The sequence below is a fragment of the Triticum urartu genome, chromosome 6A (assembly GCF_056163025.1).
Source record: "Triticum urartu cultivar PI428250 chromosome 6A, HENAU_Tu73, whole genome shotgun sequence".
In the NCBI taxonomy this organism is placed as follows: Eukaryota; Viridiplantae; Streptophyta; class Magnoliopsida; order Poales; family Poaceae; genus Triticum; species Triticum urartu.
Window position 1 is genome coordinate 566,975,692 of NC_141878.1, and position 22,144 is coordinate 566,997,835.

General features: G+C 45.3%; 3 protein-coding genes across 4 annotated transcripts; 1 reads left to right on the forward strand and 2 right to left on the reverse strand.

Moving 5' to 3' along the window:
* The first annotated feature begins 208 nt into the window (after positions 1-208).
* Positions 209-2,444, forward strand: LOC125515100 (purple acid phosphatase 2). The gene is made up of 3 exons (XM_048680524.2): positions 209-662; positions 1,135-1,470; positions 1,579-2,444. The coding sequence occupies exons 1-3, from the start codon at positions 279-281 to the stop codon at positions 2,248-2,250; spliced, it is 1,392 nt and encodes a 463-aa protein (XP_048536481.2). The 5' UTR covers positions 209-278; the 3' UTR covers positions 2,251-2,444.
* Positions 2,445-5,286: 2,842 nt separating this feature from the next.
* Positions 5,287-9,020, reverse strand: LOC147966385 (leucine aminopeptidase 2, chloroplastic-like). Its single transcript, XM_087528870.1, has 10 exons — positions 8,708-9,020; positions 7,859-8,276; positions 7,564-7,758; positions 7,249-7,474; positions 6,973-7,099; positions 6,796-6,891; positions 6,571-6,648; positions 6,119-6,179; positions 5,818-6,005; positions 5,287-5,654 (listed from the first exon to the last, which is right to left on the reverse strand). The coding sequence occupies exons 1-10, from the start codon at positions 8,972-8,974 to the stop codon at positions 5,520-5,522; spliced, it is 1,791 nt and encodes a 596-aa protein (XP_087384996.1). The 5' UTR covers positions 8,975-9,020; the 3' UTR covers positions 5,287-5,519.
* Positions 9,021-9,987: 967 nt separating this feature from the next.
* Positions 9,988-21,568, reverse strand: LOC125515099 (formin-like protein 7). 2 transcript variants are annotated; one of them, XM_087528869.1, is made up of 17 exons: positions 21,060-21,568; positions 19,918-20,618; positions 19,127-19,345; positions 16,777-19,049; positions 16,564-16,684; positions 16,402-16,473; positions 16,024-16,122; positions 15,863-15,904; positions 13,700-13,780; positions 13,550-13,600; positions 13,378-13,459; positions 12,705-12,799; positions 11,807-11,878; positions 11,617-11,733; positions 11,362-11,430; positions 11,210-11,276; positions 9,988-10,619 (listed from the first exon to the last, which is right to left on the reverse strand). In XM_087528869.1, exons 1-17 carry the CDS (start codon positions 21,130-21,132, stop codon positions 10,444-10,446), a joined length of 4,410 nt encoding a protein of 1,469 aa, XP_087384995.1. In that variant the 5' UTR covers positions 21,133-21,568; the 3' UTR covers positions 9,988-10,443. The 2 variants fall into 2 exon arrangements, 1 of the variants encoding a protein (XP_087384995.1); XR_015608902.1 differs by lacking the exons at positions 9,988-10,619; positions 11,210-11,276; positions 11,362-11,430 and having other exon boundaries at positions 13,359-13,459.
* Positions 21,569-22,144: the final 576 nt, after the last annotated feature.

Sequence of the window (22,144 nt, forward strand, 5' to 3'; positions counted from 1 at the left end):
GCCCGTAGATTAACTCTGTAAGAAAATCCCATAAATCTAGCATTTTGGGGATAAATTTAAATTTGTACGACATTTGAGGCTGGCCGGGAGAGTGACATTTGAGGCTGGAATCGCAAGCTCGATCCATACCCGTCGTCGTCATGCCATCATTGCAAATCGTTAACCCAGCACGTGCTGCATTGTTCACCATGATATAATGGGCCTGGCAGGAGGCGATTTCTGTGCAGCAGACAACACAGTGCCACAACGTGCGTGCTCTCGTCGACCGACCTCTGGCCATGGGTGCTCTTCGGCGTCACCATTGCCTCATTGCCGCATTCGTGCTCGCCGGGCTGCTCCTCGTCCAGGCCGAGGCGCGCGGGGTGACGAGCGCGTACCGGCGGAGGCTGGAGGCGGCGGAGGACATGCCGCTGGACGCCGACGTCTTCGCCGTGCCGCCCGGGCACAACGCGCCCCAGCAGGTGCACGTCACGCTGGGCGACCAGGCCGGCACGGCCATGACGGTGTCGTGGGTGACGGTCGACGAGGTCGGCAACAGCACCGTCATGTACGGCCGCGCCATGGGCAGGCTCGACATGGCAGCCGAGGGCACGCACACGCGCTACAAGTACCACAACTATACTTCCGGGTTCATCCACCACTGCACGCTCACCAGTCTCGAGGTGAACTCACTCACACACATACACACTGCAACTCACTAATCACAGCTGAATTGCGCTTTTTTTAATTAGTTGGTACTCTCAGCGTTTAGATCATTAAATTTAACTTAAATAAAAACCAGAATAAAAATTATAACTTACTATATTTAATTAGTTATAATTGTGATAATGTTTATTGAATATAAGTAGGATAATTGAATAAAAACATTTTTCCTTGCATGGTTGAATTTTTTTGGCGGGGACCATGGTTGAATGTTGTGGTGGGTATTTTTTTCATATATAATTGCTTGTTAAGGTGTGATTTATCTCTTTCATAGTTGTATGAAGAGGTTACATGTTTGCATATTGATCTAAGTAAGTCAGTGGGGGTGACACTATTAGATATATAGAATTCAAGTGGCCTTTGCGGGGTTTTTTTTTAATAGAAACTTGCGTTAATTTTTTTTGAGCTGTACTTGCGTTACTTAATTTGCAGCATGGCACCAAGTACTACTACGCCATGGGCTTCGGCCACACAGTGCGGACCTTCTGGTTCACCACCCCTCCCAAGCCCGGCCCGGACGTACCCTTCCGGCTGGGCCTCATCGGCGACCTGGGCCAGACGTCCGACTCCAACAGCACACTGACCCACTACGAGGCCACAGGGGGTGACGCCGTGCTCTTCATGGGCGACCTCTCCTACGCCGACAAACACCCCCTCCACGACAACAATCGTTGGGACACATGGGGCCGCTTCTCCGAGCGCAGCGTCGCCTACCAGCCATGGATCTGGGTCACCGGCAACCACGAGGTCGACTACGCCCCGGAGCTCGTAAGTTCCTCCATGGATTCAAACCGATCGATCATCTGTACGTTCTTGTTGATATGCGGGTTATTCACTCAGTCATGACATGATCATTGTTTGCATGCATGGTTGAAGGGCGAGACGACGCCGTTCAAACCCTTCAGCCATCGGTACCCGACGCCGCACCGGTCGAGCGGCTCGCCGGAGCCCTACTGGTACTCGGTGAAGCTCGCCTCCGCGCACATCATCATACTGTCCTCCTACTCCGCGTTCGGCAAGTACACGCCGCAGTACAAGTGGCTGGAGGCGGAGCTGAAGCGCGTGAACCGGAGCGAGACGCCGTGGCTGATCGTGGCGTCGCACTCGCCGTGGTACAACAGCTACAACTTCCACTACATGGAGGGCGAGCCGATGCGTGTGCAGTTCGAGCAGTGGGCCGTCGACGCCAGGGTCGACCTCGTCTTCGCCGGGCACGTGCACGCGTATGAGCGCAGCCACCGGGTGTCCAACATCAAGTACAACATCACAGACGGGAGGTGCAAGCCGGTGCGGGACCGCCGCGCGCCTGTGTACATGACCATCGGCGACGGCGGCAACATCGAGGGGCTTGCCGACAGCATGACGGAGCCGCAACCGAGCTACTCGGCGTTCCGGGAGGCTAGCTTTGGGCATGCCGTGCTGGACATCAAGAACCGCACGCACGCCTACTACGCTTGGTACCGCAACGCCGACGGCGTCAAGGTTGATGCCGACACCGTGTGGTTCACCAACCGCTACTACATGCCCAACCACGACGACTCCCGTTGATTTGTTTCTATGTAATCAAGCATATTACTTGCTGGTAATAAGGCCGACGGATTGTTGCCATATAGGAGTATGTATATGCATCTACTTTCCAAAACTGATGTGTAAAATTGATGTATAGGGGAGCAGGCAAGTCTCGTCCCTCGTAATGCAGATGGTTGAATAAAGTTATGAGTTTCTTGTGAGAAAAGGTTTAAGATGCTACTCCCAAATAATGTGAGCTATTTGTTTTCTACTACCGCCATTCTAAAATATATGACGTTTTGGTAGGCTAGTTCAGCTAAAACATCACTACCAAAACGTCTATCAAAATGTCATACATTTTAGAACGGGGATAGTACAATCTAATTGCTCGTATCCGTTATTACCTCTTAGAAGGTAAGAATAGGTTATCAACAACTTTGTCGGGTTGAATTACAAAAAAGAAATGTCAGGTTAATATTGACTTTTCACTCATTACAAATGATGTGTGCATTTTTCATCACTATTTTACAAGATAATTTTCTCTTTTATCATACATATTCAGCCAAAAATTAGCAAAGGGGGAAGCTAAAGAATCTACAAAAGCTAGAACTAGGAGAAGATTCGGTGAGAAAGAGTTTTTTGAAGGACTGAAAAATCCAACAAAAAAATACTACAATGAAATGTGGTAAAAAAGGAGCTAGTATTAGCAAGAGGGCCGCACCTAAGGGAGCCAGACGGACAGGTCAGGCACCCCTGAGCGCTTGGAGCAACCACCTAGGGCCCACCTGGGTGCCTTGGGACTTCCACTTCGGGGCAGGCACCCCTTCATCCTCCGGGCACACCATATATTTTTTGTGATTTTAATATGCAGTGGCGACCGCCACCGCATATTAGGTTCTCTCCCGTAGGTAGCGACGGAGCTTGATAAGAATTATAGGAAGGGCTAACCCATGTAGAAGGGGCCATTCACTCAAAGATTTGACAGAACTCCATCATTCATGTCTGTATGTGCAAATAATATAACAAAACTACAGAAGTTGGGGGGGGGGGGGGCATGGCCCAGGTTGGCCCTAAGAAAGCTCTGTCACTGCCCGTAGGGGATGATTCCGCTGGATCCGTCACCTCTGGCCGAGGGAATTTAAAGTCGTCATCATCCTCAACACCAAGGAATCATTGTGATCAATTTTATCCGCTTCATCATCACCATCTCCATCTCCATCTACGACAGCAGCCTGATCTCCATCTCCATGACCACCTATGAGTAATTATTATAAATCTATTACCGTGATCATTTACTAGTGTTTATTATGTCTAGTTGTTGATGCTTTGTCTTTTATTGGTGAATGATTTATATGTTCAGATTGTTCATCATATTCATATCCCACAAATTATCTTCACTATGATGTGTTTTGAGTAGCTCCATAATATTATTGATGACAAGGGAGAGAAAATTTGTTATTGATGGTCAGATGAATATACTCTAAAGATTGATGTTTGATTATATGTTGTGGTGTAATTTTCTGGTGATGTGCGACACATCAACTGCATGTCACTTCACCTATATTGGCCTAAAGCATTGTGTTATAATAATACTAGGAGAGACGTGGCTATGGTTGTGATAGTTGGCTCTTCTCCGACGTGTCTGCAGGATCGTCTCGGCTGGTTTGTTGCTCTGAAGTCGAAGCTACAGTGGCGGGGCCCCGGTGGTATAAGATGACAAACAGCAGGTGGTCCGGTCAATGATCTTCTGCGACGCCAGCTGTGCCTAGTTCTCCTTCATGGTTCTTCTTTAGAGTCGGAGTTGTGTTGTCTGGTCACCGGTGTCTAGGTTTGGCGCGGACCTTCATGCATCTCCACACGGCCTCTTCAGTGTGGGTTGAGCTGAAGGTCGTCTACGGCGAAGTTGGAGTTGTTTGCTCGGGGTTTAGGGATGGCAATGATGCGTCTAGGGGAGGAGTGATGACGATGACGCCTGCGTGCTGTCTCGGCAAGACCCTCTTTGTAGTGGTGTGTGTAAGGTTTCATATGTGTGCCGCCCAGTGGTTGTGATGATTTTCGCCTGGTTCTCCATAATGAACTGGGCAACCTGGTTTTCGCTCGGTTTTCCTCAATTAACTGAGCAACTCTTTTCTTCTTAATGAATATAGGATAACTGTCATTTCAAATAAAAATAATACTAGGAGTGGATGACGGAGTGACATAATACCAAACCCCAAATTTATGAGTTCTGGCATGAGGGTTGAATAGGGACCCTGAATCTTAAAGCTATGGTTATACTTTTGTCTTAATTATTCTTCCTAGTTGCGAATGCTTGCTAAGAGTAACACATGGAGAATAGATAATCCTTGTCTTCATATTCATGATTCGGACAAAGGACACAATGGTGTTGAATGTTGATCATCATTAACATGCGAGTGTCACTTCAGTAGCCCATCTGTTGTATTTAAAGGGTCACTAATACGCAACCATGCGAATACCTTAATCTTCACTGTAAGTTCATGGTGAGCTTGAGAAAAGATGGGGCGATGGAGAGACTAAAAAGTACTTGCATGCATACAAACTCTTGAAAAAAAAAAGCATTGTCATCCAGATCCAGCGCAAAGGAAAAAGGGTGAGGAAATCTGTGCGAAAAGGTAACTCAAATTTCTACAGTATATATCAGACCAAAAGAGCATCGAGGGTCTACCTGCAAGACCCATTTGTCTGCAAGTATCTATCCTTCTTGTGGCAACACGAACACTGACTCTAGCAACCACATGAGGAGCAATTTCTATGGCACAACGACCATTGATCAAGAACGAGTTAGAGCTCAGAGGTTTCCCAACTCGAGGAGGTAAACGCAGCAAGATCAACACAACGCCAACACCAGAGACAACCGAGCCAAAACCTCTGGTTCTGGCGAAAACTTCTGCCATCGGCCAACAAATCTACCCAGGTTCTTCTCAGCAGTGACTGCTTAAAAGCACCAATCGCATATCATACGAACAAGCAATTCAGAGAGGCGACACTCAGGCCAGGATCGCATTGCACGACATGACAGAATTCAACAACACGGGCCAAATCACAGGCACAACATGAAAACGATGAAACACCATTTAATCTTTCAAGGGAAGTGTTCAACGACATTCTGTTTTATTTTCCTCCATGAAACCCTTCCTTATTATATCGCTCCATTCCATAGTCCATACGCCAGCCAAAAGCAAATAAAATCCATTCATTTTCCCTGGTACAGATGATGTTGAACACCACTCGGGTTGCTTCCTTCCGACGTAGTATCAGAACCAATGGAAATCAGGGGGGATGTTCATTCAGGATGATGATGAGTTCTTGAGGACCCACTCCACCAAGGTGGACACGCCGAATCCTGTGGCGGCACGCTTCTTGTCGTTCCACACCGGCCCCGCCATGTCGATGTGCATCCACTGAACCTTCTCGTCGACAAACTGCAAGACAAGCATATTAGAGTTCTGTCAGGTCTGCCAGAGGAAGACTGAACCTAGTTCTGTGGCAACTCTCTTTTTCAATTCACAAATGTGGATGCTTTGGTTTATTACTTGTGAGCTCGACTGTTTTTAAAGGACCGAGAATGCCAAAGAGATGCTATACCTGTTTAAGGAACAGGGCAGCGGTGATTGAGCCGCCCTGTCGGCCACCGGTGTTGACCATGTCGGCCACACCAGACTTCATCTGTTCCCAGTAGCTTTCCTCCATGGGCAATCTCCAGAACTTCTCCCCCGATAACTCAGATGCAGCGGTGACTTCCTGGGCTAGTTCATCACTTGGTGTGAAGATTCCTGAAGAGACATGTCCATTAGTATGCAAGACTGCGGAATACTCCACTATTTCCATCTAGGAAAGCACAGAAAAACTGAAGTAGGCTGAGAAGACAATATTAGTTTGAGCTTACCAGCAATGCTAGGCCCAAGTGCAACAACACAGGCACCAGTTAGTGTTGCCAGATCAATAATCTGCATGTCATAATTACAGTAAGTCGCAAGGCAACTGGGTAAAAAGCTGAAAGCAAACTAATGAACAACACTTCTCTAGTCTAAAATCATCTTCCAACAGATATGATAAGCATAATTGATTGTTTATGTCTGTTGTGCAATGCATGAATCTTTATATGGCACACTAAAACGGAATAAGGCTTCTCTAAGTAGACCAAGCAAATAAAGTAGTGTCCCACGATGTTGAACAAGGATATGAGTTTTATGAGCAGTACAGCTTTTTCAACATATCAGCATTACAACTACAACAACAATGTCCGATTGATATTCCGCTTAAAGTTTTCTACAGCAATCATCAAAGCAGCTAAATCTGTATGAACAGAATATGATGCCCGGAGAAGCAATTCATTACCTTGTCAACACCTTGATTACAAGCATAGACCAAAGCATCAGCAAGCGTAAGCCTCCCTTCAGCGTCAGTGTTATTTACCTACAGGAACATAATAATGTGCAAATGAATACAGTGTTGAATGAAAACCAGTGGGCAAACTGGACCATGAAAACAAGGATAGGCATCACACAATGCTCCATGCACCACGCATATTCTTGTATTTTAGGATGATCAGAAGAAACATACCTCAATTGTCTTCCCGTTAGAGGCAGTCAAAATGTCACCAGGTCTCATTCCTGTGCCACTAATCATATTCTCACAGGCAGCAACAATAAAGTGAACCTGTGAGGAAGGAAATCATTAGCAAATACGAATAAAATTAACAAAAAGGTTGCTGATGCAAGTAACTGAAAACTGAAGTACCTCTACTCCAGGAGGCTTGATTTGGGCCAAAGCTTTTGCTGCACCAAATACTGCTGCGGAACCTCCCATGTCAAACTTCATCAGTTCAATACTGCAGCCTGGTCCAGTCTTAATGTTGTAGCCTCCACTGCAGATAAATTGGTGAATCGTGTGTTCAGATATAACAGTCATCAATTATTAATATCACTGCATTCTACCAGCATGAGAAGGCATATTGAAGATGAAATATTAACCCAGTACTGTAATAACCCATAAAATATGCAGAGCTGTACAAACCTGTCAAAAGTTAGACCCTTCCCAACAATAGCCAGCTTTCTCTTGACATTGCCGCCAACGGGTTTGTAGCACAAGTGGATGAAGTGAGGAGGATTTGCAGAAGCTGCAGCAACTCCCAAGTAGGAGCCCATCTTTAGCTCCTGGCATTTCTCTACATCTAATATTGTGGCAGTGAATACATCACTGTATTCAGAAGCAATCTTTGATGCCTCCTCCGCAAGTACAGCTGAAAGGACAGCATGTCAGGATTGTAATGATAAACCAAACATCGTAACGGTATCTATGAAGTCTGTGATTGACTGAAGAGTTACTGACCAGGGGTAAGGACATTTGCAGGTGCGTTGACAAGCTCTTTCCCGAAAATCACGCCCGAGGAAAGATCATTCACATACTTAAGTTTCTGGTCCAGCTCTGAACCAGAACCCAGTCCAATAAGATCTACTTGTTTAAGATGCACCTTCTTCGACTCAGCCTTGAATCTGCTGTCCTCATGCAAGCCAAGCACGGTTCCTGGAATTCAAATAGATAGAGACCATCCAGCGTCAAGTCAAAACCTTTGATAACTATCGTAATGAAAGAAAAGAAAATATGCACAAGAGCATTGCAGTACCAGAAGCGATTGCCGCGGCAGCGTTGAGCTTGAACCCTTCCTGGATCCCAGCTGGGGATGCAAGGACAATAGCAACGCTGCTAGCCTGAGCAGACTTGGCAACCGATGCAACGGACTCACCGATACCCCGGCAAGCCGCGGCGGTGGATGGGGCACTCTGGCCGAGGCCAACCAGAGCCACCCTCTTGAAGCCCTGCCCAGAGAGGCGGAGAACCACCGACTGCCCGGCCTTCCCGGTGAAGTCCTCCTCGGCTGAGGCCTCAGACAGGAGACCACTGAGCTGGGCGTCGAGCTTCTTCAGCACAGCATTCTCAAATTTGGAGTCTGAGCCTTTGTACAGATCCTTCTCCGTGACCGCGACGGCGAGGATGTCGCCCTTCCAGTCAGAGAATTCAATGTCCTTGCCGGTGAAAGCAACCTACAGGACATGGAAGATACACAGTTGAGCTCACTGGGAGTGAAAGCAGTTACTCTACATCGCCGGAGCAGATACTAAAATCTAAACGGGCACGAGATTTTCCATGGGAGAAGACTAAGCTGATCCCGATCTAGCAGTTCATCAGTGTTTATCAACTAAAAAGAGGAAGTCTAGATCAATGAATTCGCGGCATACTCCTAGTCCTACTACTGATGTAAGCGTCGTCAGCGTCCGATTGATTTTCCATGGGGGCACACTAACTCGATCTCGATCTAGCAGCTCGTCAGTGTTTGCACTAACTAAAGTCGAGACTAGATCAATCGACTCGCGGCAACTGAAAGGACTGCTTCCACAGTCCTACCACTGTCTACTGAAGCAAGCATCCTGATCCAACTCGCTCGCACGAAAACAGGGAAGCAGCAGGCACGCACCTGGGGGAGCTCGACGGCGTTGGCCTTGGTGAGCCCGAGCGCGGGGACAGCTGACGCCGCGGCGGAGGTGTGGCCCATCCTGGCGCGGTGCCCGAGCGGGCGTCGGAGAACGGCGGCGGCGCCGAACGACGACGACGACGGATGAGACGACGAGGCCGCGGGGCGCGCGCGGGGGAGGCGGCGCAGCAGGTGCGGCGCGCGGCGCAGGAGCAGGCGGGAGGCGACGGCGACGGCGGCGGAGGCGGAAGTGGATGCGGCGGACGCCATTGGAGTGTGGCGCGGGGCGAGGTATATATCGGCCGCGGTTGCGTTCGCAGCCGTCCGATCGGGACGCGCCCGCTCCCCTTGTAGCATGCGTCATCCTCTACCTGGACGGCGCCTGCAGCCCGCTACGCGCACGCGGAGGCCTGCCCGCGCAGTCGTGTGCCTGAGGCTGGCTGGTGGGGACGGGGGTGGTCCGGGGCCACTAGTCGGTGAGACGCGTTGTTTGCGTGCGGGCTGTGCTGAGAGGGCGGGCAGTGTTGTTTGTCGCCGGACTAGCGGTAGGATGGATAGCGTGGAGGTCGAGGAGTCTGGAATGGACGAGCGTCTTTTTATTGGCTCCGTTCTTTTTGTTTTTGTTTTACGGGAAAGAGCGATCCGTGGACCACGAGATCGAAAGTGTTTGTTTTCGCCTACGTAGTAGATTATTTTTAGACCTGGCGTAAGTGAGAGTACCGTGTGCCTTGCGCTCTCTCCATTTTTTTCAAAAAAAATTTTAAAAAAACAGATTGCATTATAATCCCTTCATTCAATGATGCAGTGCATATACATATTTATGAAAGTCAAAACTTTGCAGATTTGACCAAGTTTAGAGGGGAAATTATATGTATCCACGGTAGTACCAAACATACACAATATGAAAATATGCTTCATCATGTATCTAATTGTATGTATGTATTTGGTATTCTGGGTGTAGATATTTTTCTTTATGCCTTGGTCAAAGTTTGCAAAGATTGATATGCTACGAAAGAGCTGAGAGGGGTTGTTTAAACTTCACTGCATAATACGACAGTGAAGAGAGTAGAGCCGCTGGTCCTAGATGCTCGTACGGAAGAAAATGTGCATGATGAACAGAATTACCAGGCCGGTCCGACAGATTTAGGAAGATTTGACCGCTTCAGTGCTTTTAGTCGTCGCTATGTGGTTTACACAGATCAGGATGTTCATTATACTGCCATGATTGAAGATGAATAGATCGAAAATATTTTCGCAACAACAAAAAAGTTGCACAGGGGATGTAATAATAATCATGTAAATATGGACGGTTTCTGACTGCTTAGTTTAGTACTAACAATGTTACATCACATCGTACAAACAGCGACACATGGGAAATGTACATAGTTGTAAACGTATGGAAGGAACCATTTACAAAATTTGTTTGTCGCCAGGGGGAAACCCCCCCAAAATATACAACATATGTATGTACCAACTTCTTTCCCTATGGACAGTGAGCAGCGGTACAAAACTGTATGAGCTTTACTTCCCTATATGGACAGTGAGCAGCAGTGCACTATACGGCTACGTGCTAAACGCGTCGCTATATCAAGTCTACCTATCAATCACATTTTCCACATTGGTATGCACTACTGCCTGTGACTTTCTTTTTACACGGAGCTTTGTCTTCCTGGCCTCCACTTTCACACGGTAAGAAATTAGTGGAAATCAGTCATGTCTAAGTTTCGACGACGGGTCAGTCATCGGTCGGAAACCCCTGGCTCCGGCGACCCCGCCTTCTTGTGAGCGGCAGCTGCCTTCGCCTTCTCTCTCTCGGCTTCCATCTGGGCTTTCTTCTTCTCCGCCTCCGCCTGCCTGAGGTTCTCGGCATGCGCCCGCTCGAAAGTTTTCACGAAGCTTAGCAGAGTGGAGACAACTGTCCACAAAAAAAGGGGGAAACCATGCTGCTGTGAATAATTCGACCAGTATTGTGTTGGTGAAGATTGGTTTCTACAGTATTTATCTTTTTTTCCATGAAAGGGGGAAATAGCATAAGCTGTTAGGGACATTTAATGTCGACCAGTGTTGGTCCAATGATTTGGTTGATGCAATTATTACAGTCTCAGCCAAAGGTGGTTCTTAAGGCTCGACCAGACTGAGGACTGCAGGAACTCATGATGATTTTCTGTCAAACCAGACTTTTACAAGTGTAAATGAGTTGGTGAGATTGACACAACCAGGGAAGGGCGATTAATACTCCCTCCGGTCCATAATTATTGTCGTGGTTTTTGAACTAAAACCATGACGATAATTCAACAAGTAATAAATTGTTTGGGAATAAAGTATGTCTTAGTTGAAACATGATGAGTGCAATGGGAATAACTTTTGAAGCCCATGTCCCATGGAACTTTTTCTCACATGTCTTGTAAAATGAACAGTTCTCATCTTCCTTTTTGTTCGGACCCATTAAGACATGCTTTTGTATATTTGCAGGATAAACAAGCTGTTCAGCTCAGAAGAAAATACCTTGCTCAAATGGACACCGCACAGGATCTTCACCAAAATAATGTGCTAGAGAATCCGCGCTTTTGCCCTAAAAGCAAAATAAATAAAATTTAGCATGGAACACAGCATGATGTGTGCAGCAAGATATTGACAGCTTGCTAGTCCAGGCATACCGCTGTACTGTAAAGCGAAGCTAATGACCTCCCTTCAGCTTGGGCATCAGCCAGAAATTCCTTCAGTTTCTGAAACAAAAACTCTTGTTGAGTAGTGCAATTGATATGCTAATGGTAGTTAACTGAATGGCTAGTTGGTGCCGTAGTTAGTAAGGTTGTCTCCATGCTTTTCCTAAACGCGTTGTTATACAATTAGTGAACAATGAACAAATATATCTAAAGTCCAGCCTATGCAGAAATGAATGACGCCCTGACCTTGTAAAACGTCTCAGACACTGGACCATCTTTTTCAGATGTTGCCAGTTCCTGCTCAACCTTTTCCAGTCCCTTAGTTATCGCTTGCATTTCCTCCGCCAAGTCTTTCAATTGGATCTGTTTGTCCATGATGTGGTGAGAAAGAAGACATAAATTACTAGAATGGATCTAGCATTAAGATATGAGCTACCTTTGTGGCGGGTTCTAAATGCGCAAGATCCTTAACAAAATCAAGAACTTCAGGAAGCTTGCCTGCAAGAACCTGTGGAAGCAACAAATCTCGATGAAAGTTCATTGATAAAGTGCACATTCTCAGAGGCTAGCACAATGGTATCAGTTTCATGATAAGAACTTCACATGGACATACTGAAAGCAAGGCAATCTGTCCACACTTTCTTTTGAAGAAACAACTATACTTCTTTTTTTTCATCGAAGAAGCAAAAGCCCAAGAAAGACCACGATTACAACCGAAAGAAAAGAAAAACACCACCCCACGCCATCAGCATGGATTGATGTCTGTCTTTTATTGGAAGGGGCCCACAATAGGTGGAACACCTTATAGGGGCAGAACTGTCCAGCCCACTAATCGGTGCAGTTGATCAACAGATTGTCATTGCTGTAGGAGAAACAACAGTCTTTTTCTTTTGAGAAACTACAAACAGCAGTCTTTGTCACTGCTGTAGAAGAAACAACAGAAGGTCCCTGAACACTGATCAACCAGAGCACACAGTCATTGCAAATAAAGAACTGATCATCCCACTAATGGATGCAGTTGATCAAAATGCTGCTTCTGAGGAAGAGGACTTTAATAGTAGCTACCCTTTCTCTTCCTTAAAAAATGATCAATAACTCATAATGTGATTGGAATGACATCACTAAGCAGTAAGCACAACACTGGTAGACCGGATCTATAAGGGCCCAAATCTTGGGAATACAGGCATGCATGTGTGCGAAATTTGTAGTACTATGCACCAATTCGCCTCCCAAACAGAAAGAGCAAATAAAAAGAAGAGACGATATCCAAAACTTTGAATCTTATGATAAGAGAACATGATCAAGGAGAAAATAGCTGAAATTAAGTACCATACCTTGCACAAATAATGCATGAGAGTCATCTTATTGTTTCGTGCCCGTATATCAATGAGCTTAAGAAGACTATCTAATCTAAATCCAACGGCTGAACCTGAAAAGGCACACTTGTTAGAAGAAGAAAAAACTGAAAAACAGGATCATGGATCAACAGTTCACTATTGATTTTACGAGGTTCCTTATAAACAAATTCTCAAGATTGTGCCTTTTTGGCTTTACACTATTGTTGACTATCCAGTTAACGCCTGAATACAACTTAAAGTCTTGTCCCAAATAGTAACAAAAATTTCAGTTGAACTGATTTCTGTCGCATGATATTCCGGATTTTCTGGCTTCTTTTCCCCAAACGAATTGAGTTTAGATAAGATGGCAGAGCAACATACACTAGCTATAGTAAAGTTGGCTATCTTATTTGGAAATCAGTATGTCATAGTTGAAGTTGTGCAGTGCAATATTGTTCCAGTTCTTAACCCCTAGCTATATTTCCACCAGTAAATGATCCAAAATTATTTTAAATGACATTTTCTTCTGGCGCGCTATGTATAATAAAATTCAAATAAGATATTGATCGACATAAAAAAAACATGTGCACTACATTTATCCATCTTAGGTCGTTCATTTGGAAAATCATGTGGTAAATACAACAATCTTACACTGGGTTTGCTGACTCACCCCTTGCAGTTCCTTGGTTTAATGCATTCCCCAAGGAAAGAATTGTTTGCATCACTCGCTTAAGCTTGTCAGAGTTCCTAACCTGGCCAAGCAACATCATGCATGAACAATGTATACACAACATCTCAAAGAAGAAGAGTCAAAGACTCCAGATAAACTGACTGCTATGTACCTCTTCAGCAACATCATTAATGGTATTCAAGTTATTTTTCACGTCTGCAACCTGAAACAACATATATATGGATTCAGCAATGGCTTAAATAGAACAGTCAGGATAGTCCATAGAGATAAGGAATTTACAAGGATGTGATGTTATTCTGACCTGTGTAAGAAACTTTATCTTAAAGGATAAGATTCTCAGTTTTGACTCCACCCTTGGCACTTTCATCATTTCCAAGAAGAACTGGAAACACAGAAGAAAGTCAACAATGAAGTTATTGCTTTAGTGTTTTCAAAACGAACAATGTCTCATTCCACAATTAGTTGATGATGGACCATCTATTTTGTAAGTATGGTGACGACATGATCCCTTATATGGACCATGATTTGGACAAAGCTGTCAATATGAAGCTAATTTTGAGTGTGTTTGAACAATTATCGGTTTGAAGATAAATTTCCATAAGAGCGAACCTTTTACTGTTCAGGAAGGCTAAGGAGAACGAGCTTACGCGCAGCTTTTTGGCTGTGGTTTGGGCTCATTCCCTTTAAGTACCTTGGCATTCCCATCCATTCATCACAAATTTCGTAACCAAGATTGGAAAGTTACCGCAGACCGTCCTGAAAAGTGCCTTAGTGGTTGGCAGTCTAAAAACTTATCCTATGGCAGCCACCTAGTCCTTATTAAATCCGTGCTGTGTAGTCTACCGGTCTTTATGATGTCCTTATTAGAGATCCTGAAAGGGGTCAGGAAGAGACTTGACTTTTATCAGTCTCACCTTTTCTGGCAATTGGATCAGCACAGGAGAAAATACCAATTAGTGAGGTGAGGAATTTTATGTACCCAGAAGGACCAAACTGGTCTCAGTATTCAAGATTTAGATACTAAAAAATAGCAGAGGACAGGGTTTGGCATCCACTTTTGGAGTTAATAATGATTGGGGGAAAAATATTTTCATTGGTAAGCCAAACCAATGGACTCCCACTTCCAGAAGGGTCTCATGAGGTTTAAAGAAGCCTTTCTTCAATTTGGCTCATAATCAGTGAGAATATGAGAAGATAAATGGCTAGGGGACACTTCCTTTTCTACTGCGTACCCCCCAGTTATTCAACATTGTGTGGCATAAGGATGCCACAGTTGCCTCTGTTCTTGGGGTGGCAAACCCACTCATGGACTTCAGTCGGGCGCTCATTGGTCAGCATTTTGGTTGATCAGAATGCCCTTGTCCTGAAGGTGGCAGAGGTGCAACTATCTCAAGAACAGGGACTCATTAGGTGGGATTTGCATACCACTGGAATTTTTTCGGTGCACTCCATGTATTCGGCTTCAACAGATATGTGTGTATGTTTCAGGTCGAAGAACGGTTATGACGACTCAGATTACCACTTAAAATCAAGGTGTTCCTCTCATTTCTATGCCAGGGAATTATCCTCGCAAAAGGCAATTTGATTAAACGGAATGGCAGGGGACACGCGATGCACTTTTTGCTTTCAGCAGGAAACCAACCAACATCTATGTTTTGATTGTGGATTAGCACGCATAGCATGATGTGCTGTCAATTTAGCATTCAATATTAAACCACCCCTCAGTATTTCAAATGTTTTTGGGTCGGGGCTGCAGTGGTTTTTTGGTCCATTTGGCTATGTAGAAATGGTGTTGTGTTTGACAAAAAAAGGTCAATCTAGTATGCAGGTGTTTCTCCCATGTACCAGCCAGCTGCGGTCCTGGGGGTAGTTACAGAAGGTGCGGCACAAAGACCTGGTGGAATTTGGCGCAAAGAAGCCTGAGTGATTTACCAGGGAGTTTATGTCCCTGTTTGGATGGCCTGTCAGTGATAGGCTTCTTGGTCTCTACTGAGGATATGGTTATGTGTGACATGTCACACTTCTTTGTTAGGCCTGTGATGGTGTTATCTGTGGTCTATCTCACATTTTGATTAGGCTACCTGTTGGTGAGTTGTAATAAATGGTGCAGTAACTGAGGCTTTATGCATCTATGATGCAGAGGCCGGGGATAATAATGTTGAAACTAGGCCTGTTAGTACATTAGCTATATTTGGCAACGGCAAAGATATTGCGGAAATGACTGTTTCAGCATGCAATTTCCCAAGAAACAGCCAGCAGGAGATATGCATCTTAATTTTTCACAATGCATAGTGCAACCTGGCATATCACCTAAATGTGAAACAGCTAGGCTCTATGACCTACCTCCCACTAAGATCATGCAGATCTCCCCTGAAGTGAACTATTCGGTTCGGTTTTTAAATGCTTACCAGACAGAATTCATCACCAAAGGAAATAAAATAAAATAGCACAGCAAAACACTGACCTGCTCACATTTTCCTAGATTATCTTTGCTGCCTGTATAACCCTGAAAAGGTGGGAGGAAAGCTCAGTCACTATAGAGAACCGATGGAAAGAAATTCCGACAACATGAATAATGAGTGCCTAATGACATTTCCAACAGAAATACAGTCAGTAGAGCTGTACTTTGAGCAGTTCCATTTCTTCCTTAGTTGGGCAGAACTTTATCAGATAATCTACTTGATCACCATCAACGATGGAATCATCAAGGGTAAGCACTGAAGCCTGGAAAAAAAATTCTGATCAGCATAACCATTACATCTTAAATTGTCAAACACCATTGAAGACAGTAAGACTTTATCTCCAGTAAAATTTATGGCTATACGTTTTAAGATGTGGCAATACACCCCTAACCAGATTTGTCAAATGACTTGTAAGTTATTCTGTTCTTTCAGCGAGACCATCAACAATGCCAACATTCTTCTACTTGTCAAGAACTCCTGATAACTCTCACAAAGTTTCTATGTTGAGACAACATCTTCAATTAAACATGAAGTTAGTTACCATCAAATCAGGCAATGGCATCTTAATGTTCCGCAGCATAATTTCACAATTCTTTGAACGCTGGAGGTCAATCTGCAGAAGAAAAGTGCAACATTATTTATTCAACATTCGAGTTTTCATCTCATTGTTTAGTAGTGAAGAGTTGCTTGGGGATATAAGTACCAAGTGAACTTTTTCTTGTTTTGATGCAACAGGAGGACGTTGGCGTGTCCGTTTTGCATCCATACTTGGCATGGATACTGAGAAAAGACTTTCAAGCTCAGACAGATCAATCTCCAGAGTCCTGTTAAACATACGTGTGGACTAACATATCAAAGTGCCCGGACCATTGCTATTTTAATTAACAAAGAATGTCGCAACAAAATATTTTGATACCTAGATGCTTCATCAGACTTCTGTGTATCTGCCCATAAGCTTCCCTGTGTTGCTCTTGACACTTTTACCCAGTGTAATGGCTTCAGAGGTGTCCTCTTGGATGGCTGGTTGGCACGCAAACCTCTAGGGCTTTTTGACCGGACTGCGCTGCGGCCCTTTGCACCAAATGATAATGTAGGAGGCGGGGGAGGGGCAGCACTGACAACGGTTCCTTTGCTTGGCAAAGAGTTTGAAGAATTCTTAGGAGGTGGGCCTGGTGGAGGTGGCGGTGGTCGGGTTACTGATTGTTTTTGTGAAGCATTGCTGGCCCCAGCTAGCTTCGGAGGAGGCAATGGGGGTACAGGTGGTGCTGACCCACGAGATGACATGGTATGCAATGGCGGGGGAGGTGGGGGAGGATGAGGGGCAGCAACGAGTAACGGGGGTGCAGGTGGCGCCGATACATGAGATGCCATGGTATGCAATCGTGGGGGAGGTGGGGGAGGATGAGGGGCAGCCATGAAATGTCTACCACTTGTGGATGGAGATGAAGAAACCAACGAGCTACTTCGAGGTGGAGGAGGAGGTGGTGGTGGAATGGTTGGTGCTTGCAGCCTTGGAACTGTTTGTGAAAAGTTGGGGCTCAAAGGTGATGGAACCGCATATTTTGATGCTGAACTGACCTTTTTGTCAGCAAACTGCAGATGAGATGATGAAACTAAATGGTTATTAGGTAGTGGAGGAGGTGGGGGTGGTGGCGGCGGTGCACGTGGAGGAGAAAATGATGATTTTACCAATGAGGGGGGTGGTGGCGGTGGTGGTGGTGGTGAAGATCGAACTTTCTTTGGCGGGGAAGAAATTTCATACGCAGTAAACGACTGTGTAGAAGAATTTGCAAAAGGTGCTCGTGGCAGTGCTGGTGGAGGTGGCGGAGGAGGAGGCTGAGCTGGTGTAACCGTTTCTTTTCTGCTTACCAATGAGGGAGGTGGTGGGGGGGGCGGGGGTGGTGGTGAAGATCGAACTGGTGGGGAAGAAATTTCATACGTAGTAAACGACTGTGTAGCATTTTCAAAAGGTGCTTGTGGCAGTGCTGGTGGAGGTGGTGGGGGTGGAAGCTGAGGTGGTGCAACCTTTTCTTTCCTGCTTGTCTCCTGTTCATACACAGTGGCTGCTTTTATAGGAGGAGGGGGAGGTGGCGGTGGTGGTGGTGGGAGCGGTGATGCTGGGTTAAGATCTGATCTTGTGACTGGAGTTACTAAGGGCCCTGAGTCTGAATTCAGAGGAATTGCAGGCAACGTCACCAGTGAAGATGCTTTAGGGATACTAGATTCCTTTAGTATACAAACTGAAGAAGCTGAAGCTGTAGAAGTATCAGGCAGTGACTTGAGAATCTCGTAAGAAGATTCTTGTGATTTAACCAGTTGTTCCGTTGCAAAAGCTTGTGCAAAGGCTGATGGCTCTGGAGGAGGTGAAGGGGAGGGCATGGTTGATTTAAGGGAAACACTGATCAGACTTGTACTAGTATTTATGGGTAAGGTAGGGGGAACAGGGGCTAATGAAACAGTGGTCGGTCGGGGAGGAAGCGGAGGAGGTGCACATGATGGTATCCAAGATGTTGATGATCCTGATTTAGTTACCATAAGAGGTGAAGGTTCATGCTGTATTGGAGTTTGTGAACCAGGCTTCCCTGCAGATGTTGTCGCTGATGCCTCTGATGAAATTTGCACAGCAGAATCAGATGGCAGTGGCTGCGGTTGAACTGGTGAAAATACAGGCTGGGGTGTAACTGTAACTGAAGATGTTGCTACTGATGAAGCACTAGCCTTTGGCTTTGTAACCTCTGATGGTGAAAACAACACCGGAGGAGGCTCTGTTCGTGAAGGATCCAAATCTATTCTATGTGGTTTGGATGGAACTTCCGTTGGACTTGAATGTGGGGGGCCTTGTTTAAGTTCAGTGCTGCCAAGCATACCAAAGTGATTTTGAAGCTTCAGCACACGAGCAGAAGAGTTGATTTCACCAGAGAAATTATCAAAGCCAAGTTCTTCTTGAGTATCAAAAAAGGTTTCAGGCTCATCAGGAGGAGATGCATTAATATTTCCTTGGGAAGTAACCTGGAACCTTTTCTGGGGTGTGTCCAGTGCAGTATCCATATCCCCATCCAACCAGTCCAAATGGTTGAAGATATCTAGCACTTTAGCAAACTCTTCAACACCAAGTCCTTGTTTATCTTGATGACTCAAAGGCTCTGTCGTAACAAGCGAAGTAGTTGCATCCATGTCAGAAAAGATAACCTAGCATCAACACAAGTTGCAGGTAAAAAATCATGTATAAAAAGTAGGCTAGTTCTCAAGTTAATTTAAACACTTGCCTCAGCTCGAAAATCTTTCGGGAATTGATCTTTCGCATTCCATAACATGTCTATTTCATCACGGCTGAGCATCAAGATGTTTGACCTGATGAAAGCGGTGTTGAACATGATCCGGAATACCATCTCCTCGCTATCTAGATCATCATACAAGTTGCTACACTCTATGACAACGTCACCTTGGACATGACATTGAAGGTTTATGTTCACCCGTTCATCTGCCTAAGTACATAAATGGTCAGTTTAAGAGTATTAAAAACTATATATACTTCAGAAGATCATCAACATGATAGCCAATTAATGTGACAATGCAGTAACAAGGTTTTACGCAACTTTCACAGCTTAGCGGCAAGGTCCTAAAAAGCTATTGAAAGCTATCAACAATAGAATTTTAATATACAATGTAAACAATACAATACATTAATAGATGTTGAATTGAATAACCATAACAAAAAATGTATCACATGAAGTACATTTTGACTAAGAAATATGGATGTTGGAGTAATGAAAAAGGCACAGTTGAACTCTCTTGATATTTCTCTTTTAGTTTAACCTTATAATTAATGTTTTTGCCTTTTAGCAAAGTCGTATTTAAAAATTACCATGCTAAATTATGATATTATATCTATATGGAGTAGCGGAGCTATCGAGCGGAGGAAATTGAAGCTATCCCGCTAGTCGCTAGTAAACGCAGTTATAGCTAGCTATTTAAATCCTTAGTCCAGTAATAAGCCATTAACAATTAACGACATGCAGATTCACTTCAAATAGATTATCAGAAAATGAACAATTACCTGTGAATTAAAACGGACAAGATTACTAGTTTTGGGGGTTGAAAAAAGAACTTTGGGAGTCTGATCATGGGGCATGAGTGGATCTGGACCATATATCCTGAATATCGGACAAAAACCACCTTGACTTTGAAAATCAGGAAGCATCCTCAAAGTCAGACAATCCAGTGTGAGGGCTCTATCAGCGGGAGGCCACTCAGGCATGACATTCCTCATCGAAATATACCGCAAGTATCTAATTTGAGAAGGCATGGGATTTAGAGGTGAGAACATCTCCAAGAACTCGGAAGATGATTGTTTGTAGAGCATATCCAGTGTTTTCTGCTCATCTGAATACTGGCCCAGGTACAACAAGAGAGCGGCTAGCATGAAAGCCAGGATAGGCCAGCACCCTTGCTCGCAGTGCATTATGAGTAAGTTGTGCTGGCCCAGAGAGAGCCAGCTTTCGCTGGACTTCAGGATGCAGTGGACCATTTCGATGGTGAGAAGTGGACACCCCTCGTAGTGGCCCGGGTAGTCCAAAACAGTCATGCCATACTCGGATAAAATGTGGTATAAGCGGCTTTCCTCTGCCCGAGTCCCGAAGTTCGTGACCATGAATGAGTGATCATGGAAGTCTTCTAGAAGATGTGCTGCGATGCCTCTGGTGTGTGCCTCGAACTGGTCCTCTTCCGGTGCATTCAAGGAGAAGCAATGATCGAAAACTGAAACAAATACAAGTGACATGTGTCAGCCATGCTAATACTCAACTCTGTTCTGAATTCTCAAATGGCTATTTAGCCACTGAAAATGAAGTGAGGTATCGTTCGCAAGGCGATACGAATCTATCAGATTTCCTCGTTTAAAACGCGGTAACTGATAAGCAGACACAAGCGTATGCTAAAATGGAGGAAACTCTCTGATTAAATTCCTTCTCTAAACCAGCTAGTGCTTGCTCACCGCAGCTCAAATCAACATTTAAACTACGCTCAGTTGCTTATACTACTTGGGACCAGCAACAGATCAACCAAACTGAAACCTTCAAACCTGTTTCTTCTACTAAAACGGCCAGGGTGTAAAAATGCGAGTAAAAATGCAGTCGTCTGCTGCACGCAAGCAGAGCAGGCGAACGGCAACGCAGAGGAAACAGCTCCATCTCCATTTACCGTAGATGTTATCCGTGATGAGGAGCACCCCGTCGGGCGGCTTCTTGAAGAAGAACTTGCGGAACAGCGCCATGGCCGGGCCCTACCCAGCGAGCCCCACCAATCCCTGCTCCGATCTTATCCGGAGGAGCGAGCTCCAGCAGCCCCCGGGCTCCCTCCAGCAACGGATTCGGGCCGCCGACCCGCAGGGACGCCGAGAGGGAACGTTATCCGCCCCTGGAGCCCCTGCGAGCTGGTCGGCCTCGAGATTCAGGCTGCTGGCCGCAGCGATACGGCGGGAGAGTCGGAGACGAGGGGGGAGACAGCGGCCTGCTCCGCGGAATCTTCGCGCGGAGGGCTCCGGATTGCTCGACGAGCACGGGGGGAGAGGGGTTTGCCGCGGTGGATTTGGGCGGCGGTGATTCGGGGAGGAAATGGCGAGAGGAGAAGCTCGGCGAGGGGGAGGAGGAGGAGAGGGAGGCAGGAAGACGACCAGAAGCGATGTGCGTTTGACTAATTGATTAATTGTTTTCCGGCGCAGCTGTTAATCTAGTTTATGTGTTTCTTTCATACTCTGCCCCCTTGCTTTTGAGGGTTTTCCACTTATTCTATTTTCCTTTTAAAAATGGAGTAATTTTTAATTTATTATCTCGATTTCAAAAATACTGACAGGCCACATATATGCCATGTTTTTTGTGTGTTATTTTTATAATTTTTTTATGGAAATGATAAAATGTTTATTTGTTGGGTCAACTTCATGCGTAATCATTTGCAATTAAGCCCCGTGTGCATGCGCGAGAGCAGTCCTTTATTGAACCAGTACTAGGCAACAAACAAAATCAGAACTGGTAAAAGGGTATTTGCAGGACAAGGTAAACCGCTGACTGTTTTTGCCTTGGTTGTTGCGTTAAGAACACAATGTCGGTTTACCATGGTGGAGGTCGAGGAGGAGCCGTCAGTTGCTTTCACACACAATAGTTAAAATTAACTTGCTATTTTTTTTCTGTTTCCGGCTAATCTTTTTTGGGTGCTCTAATTTGCACGCTAGATCAAAGCGGTGACAACAGGATTTAAAAGTCAGGAGGTAAAACAGAGGGCATGATGAG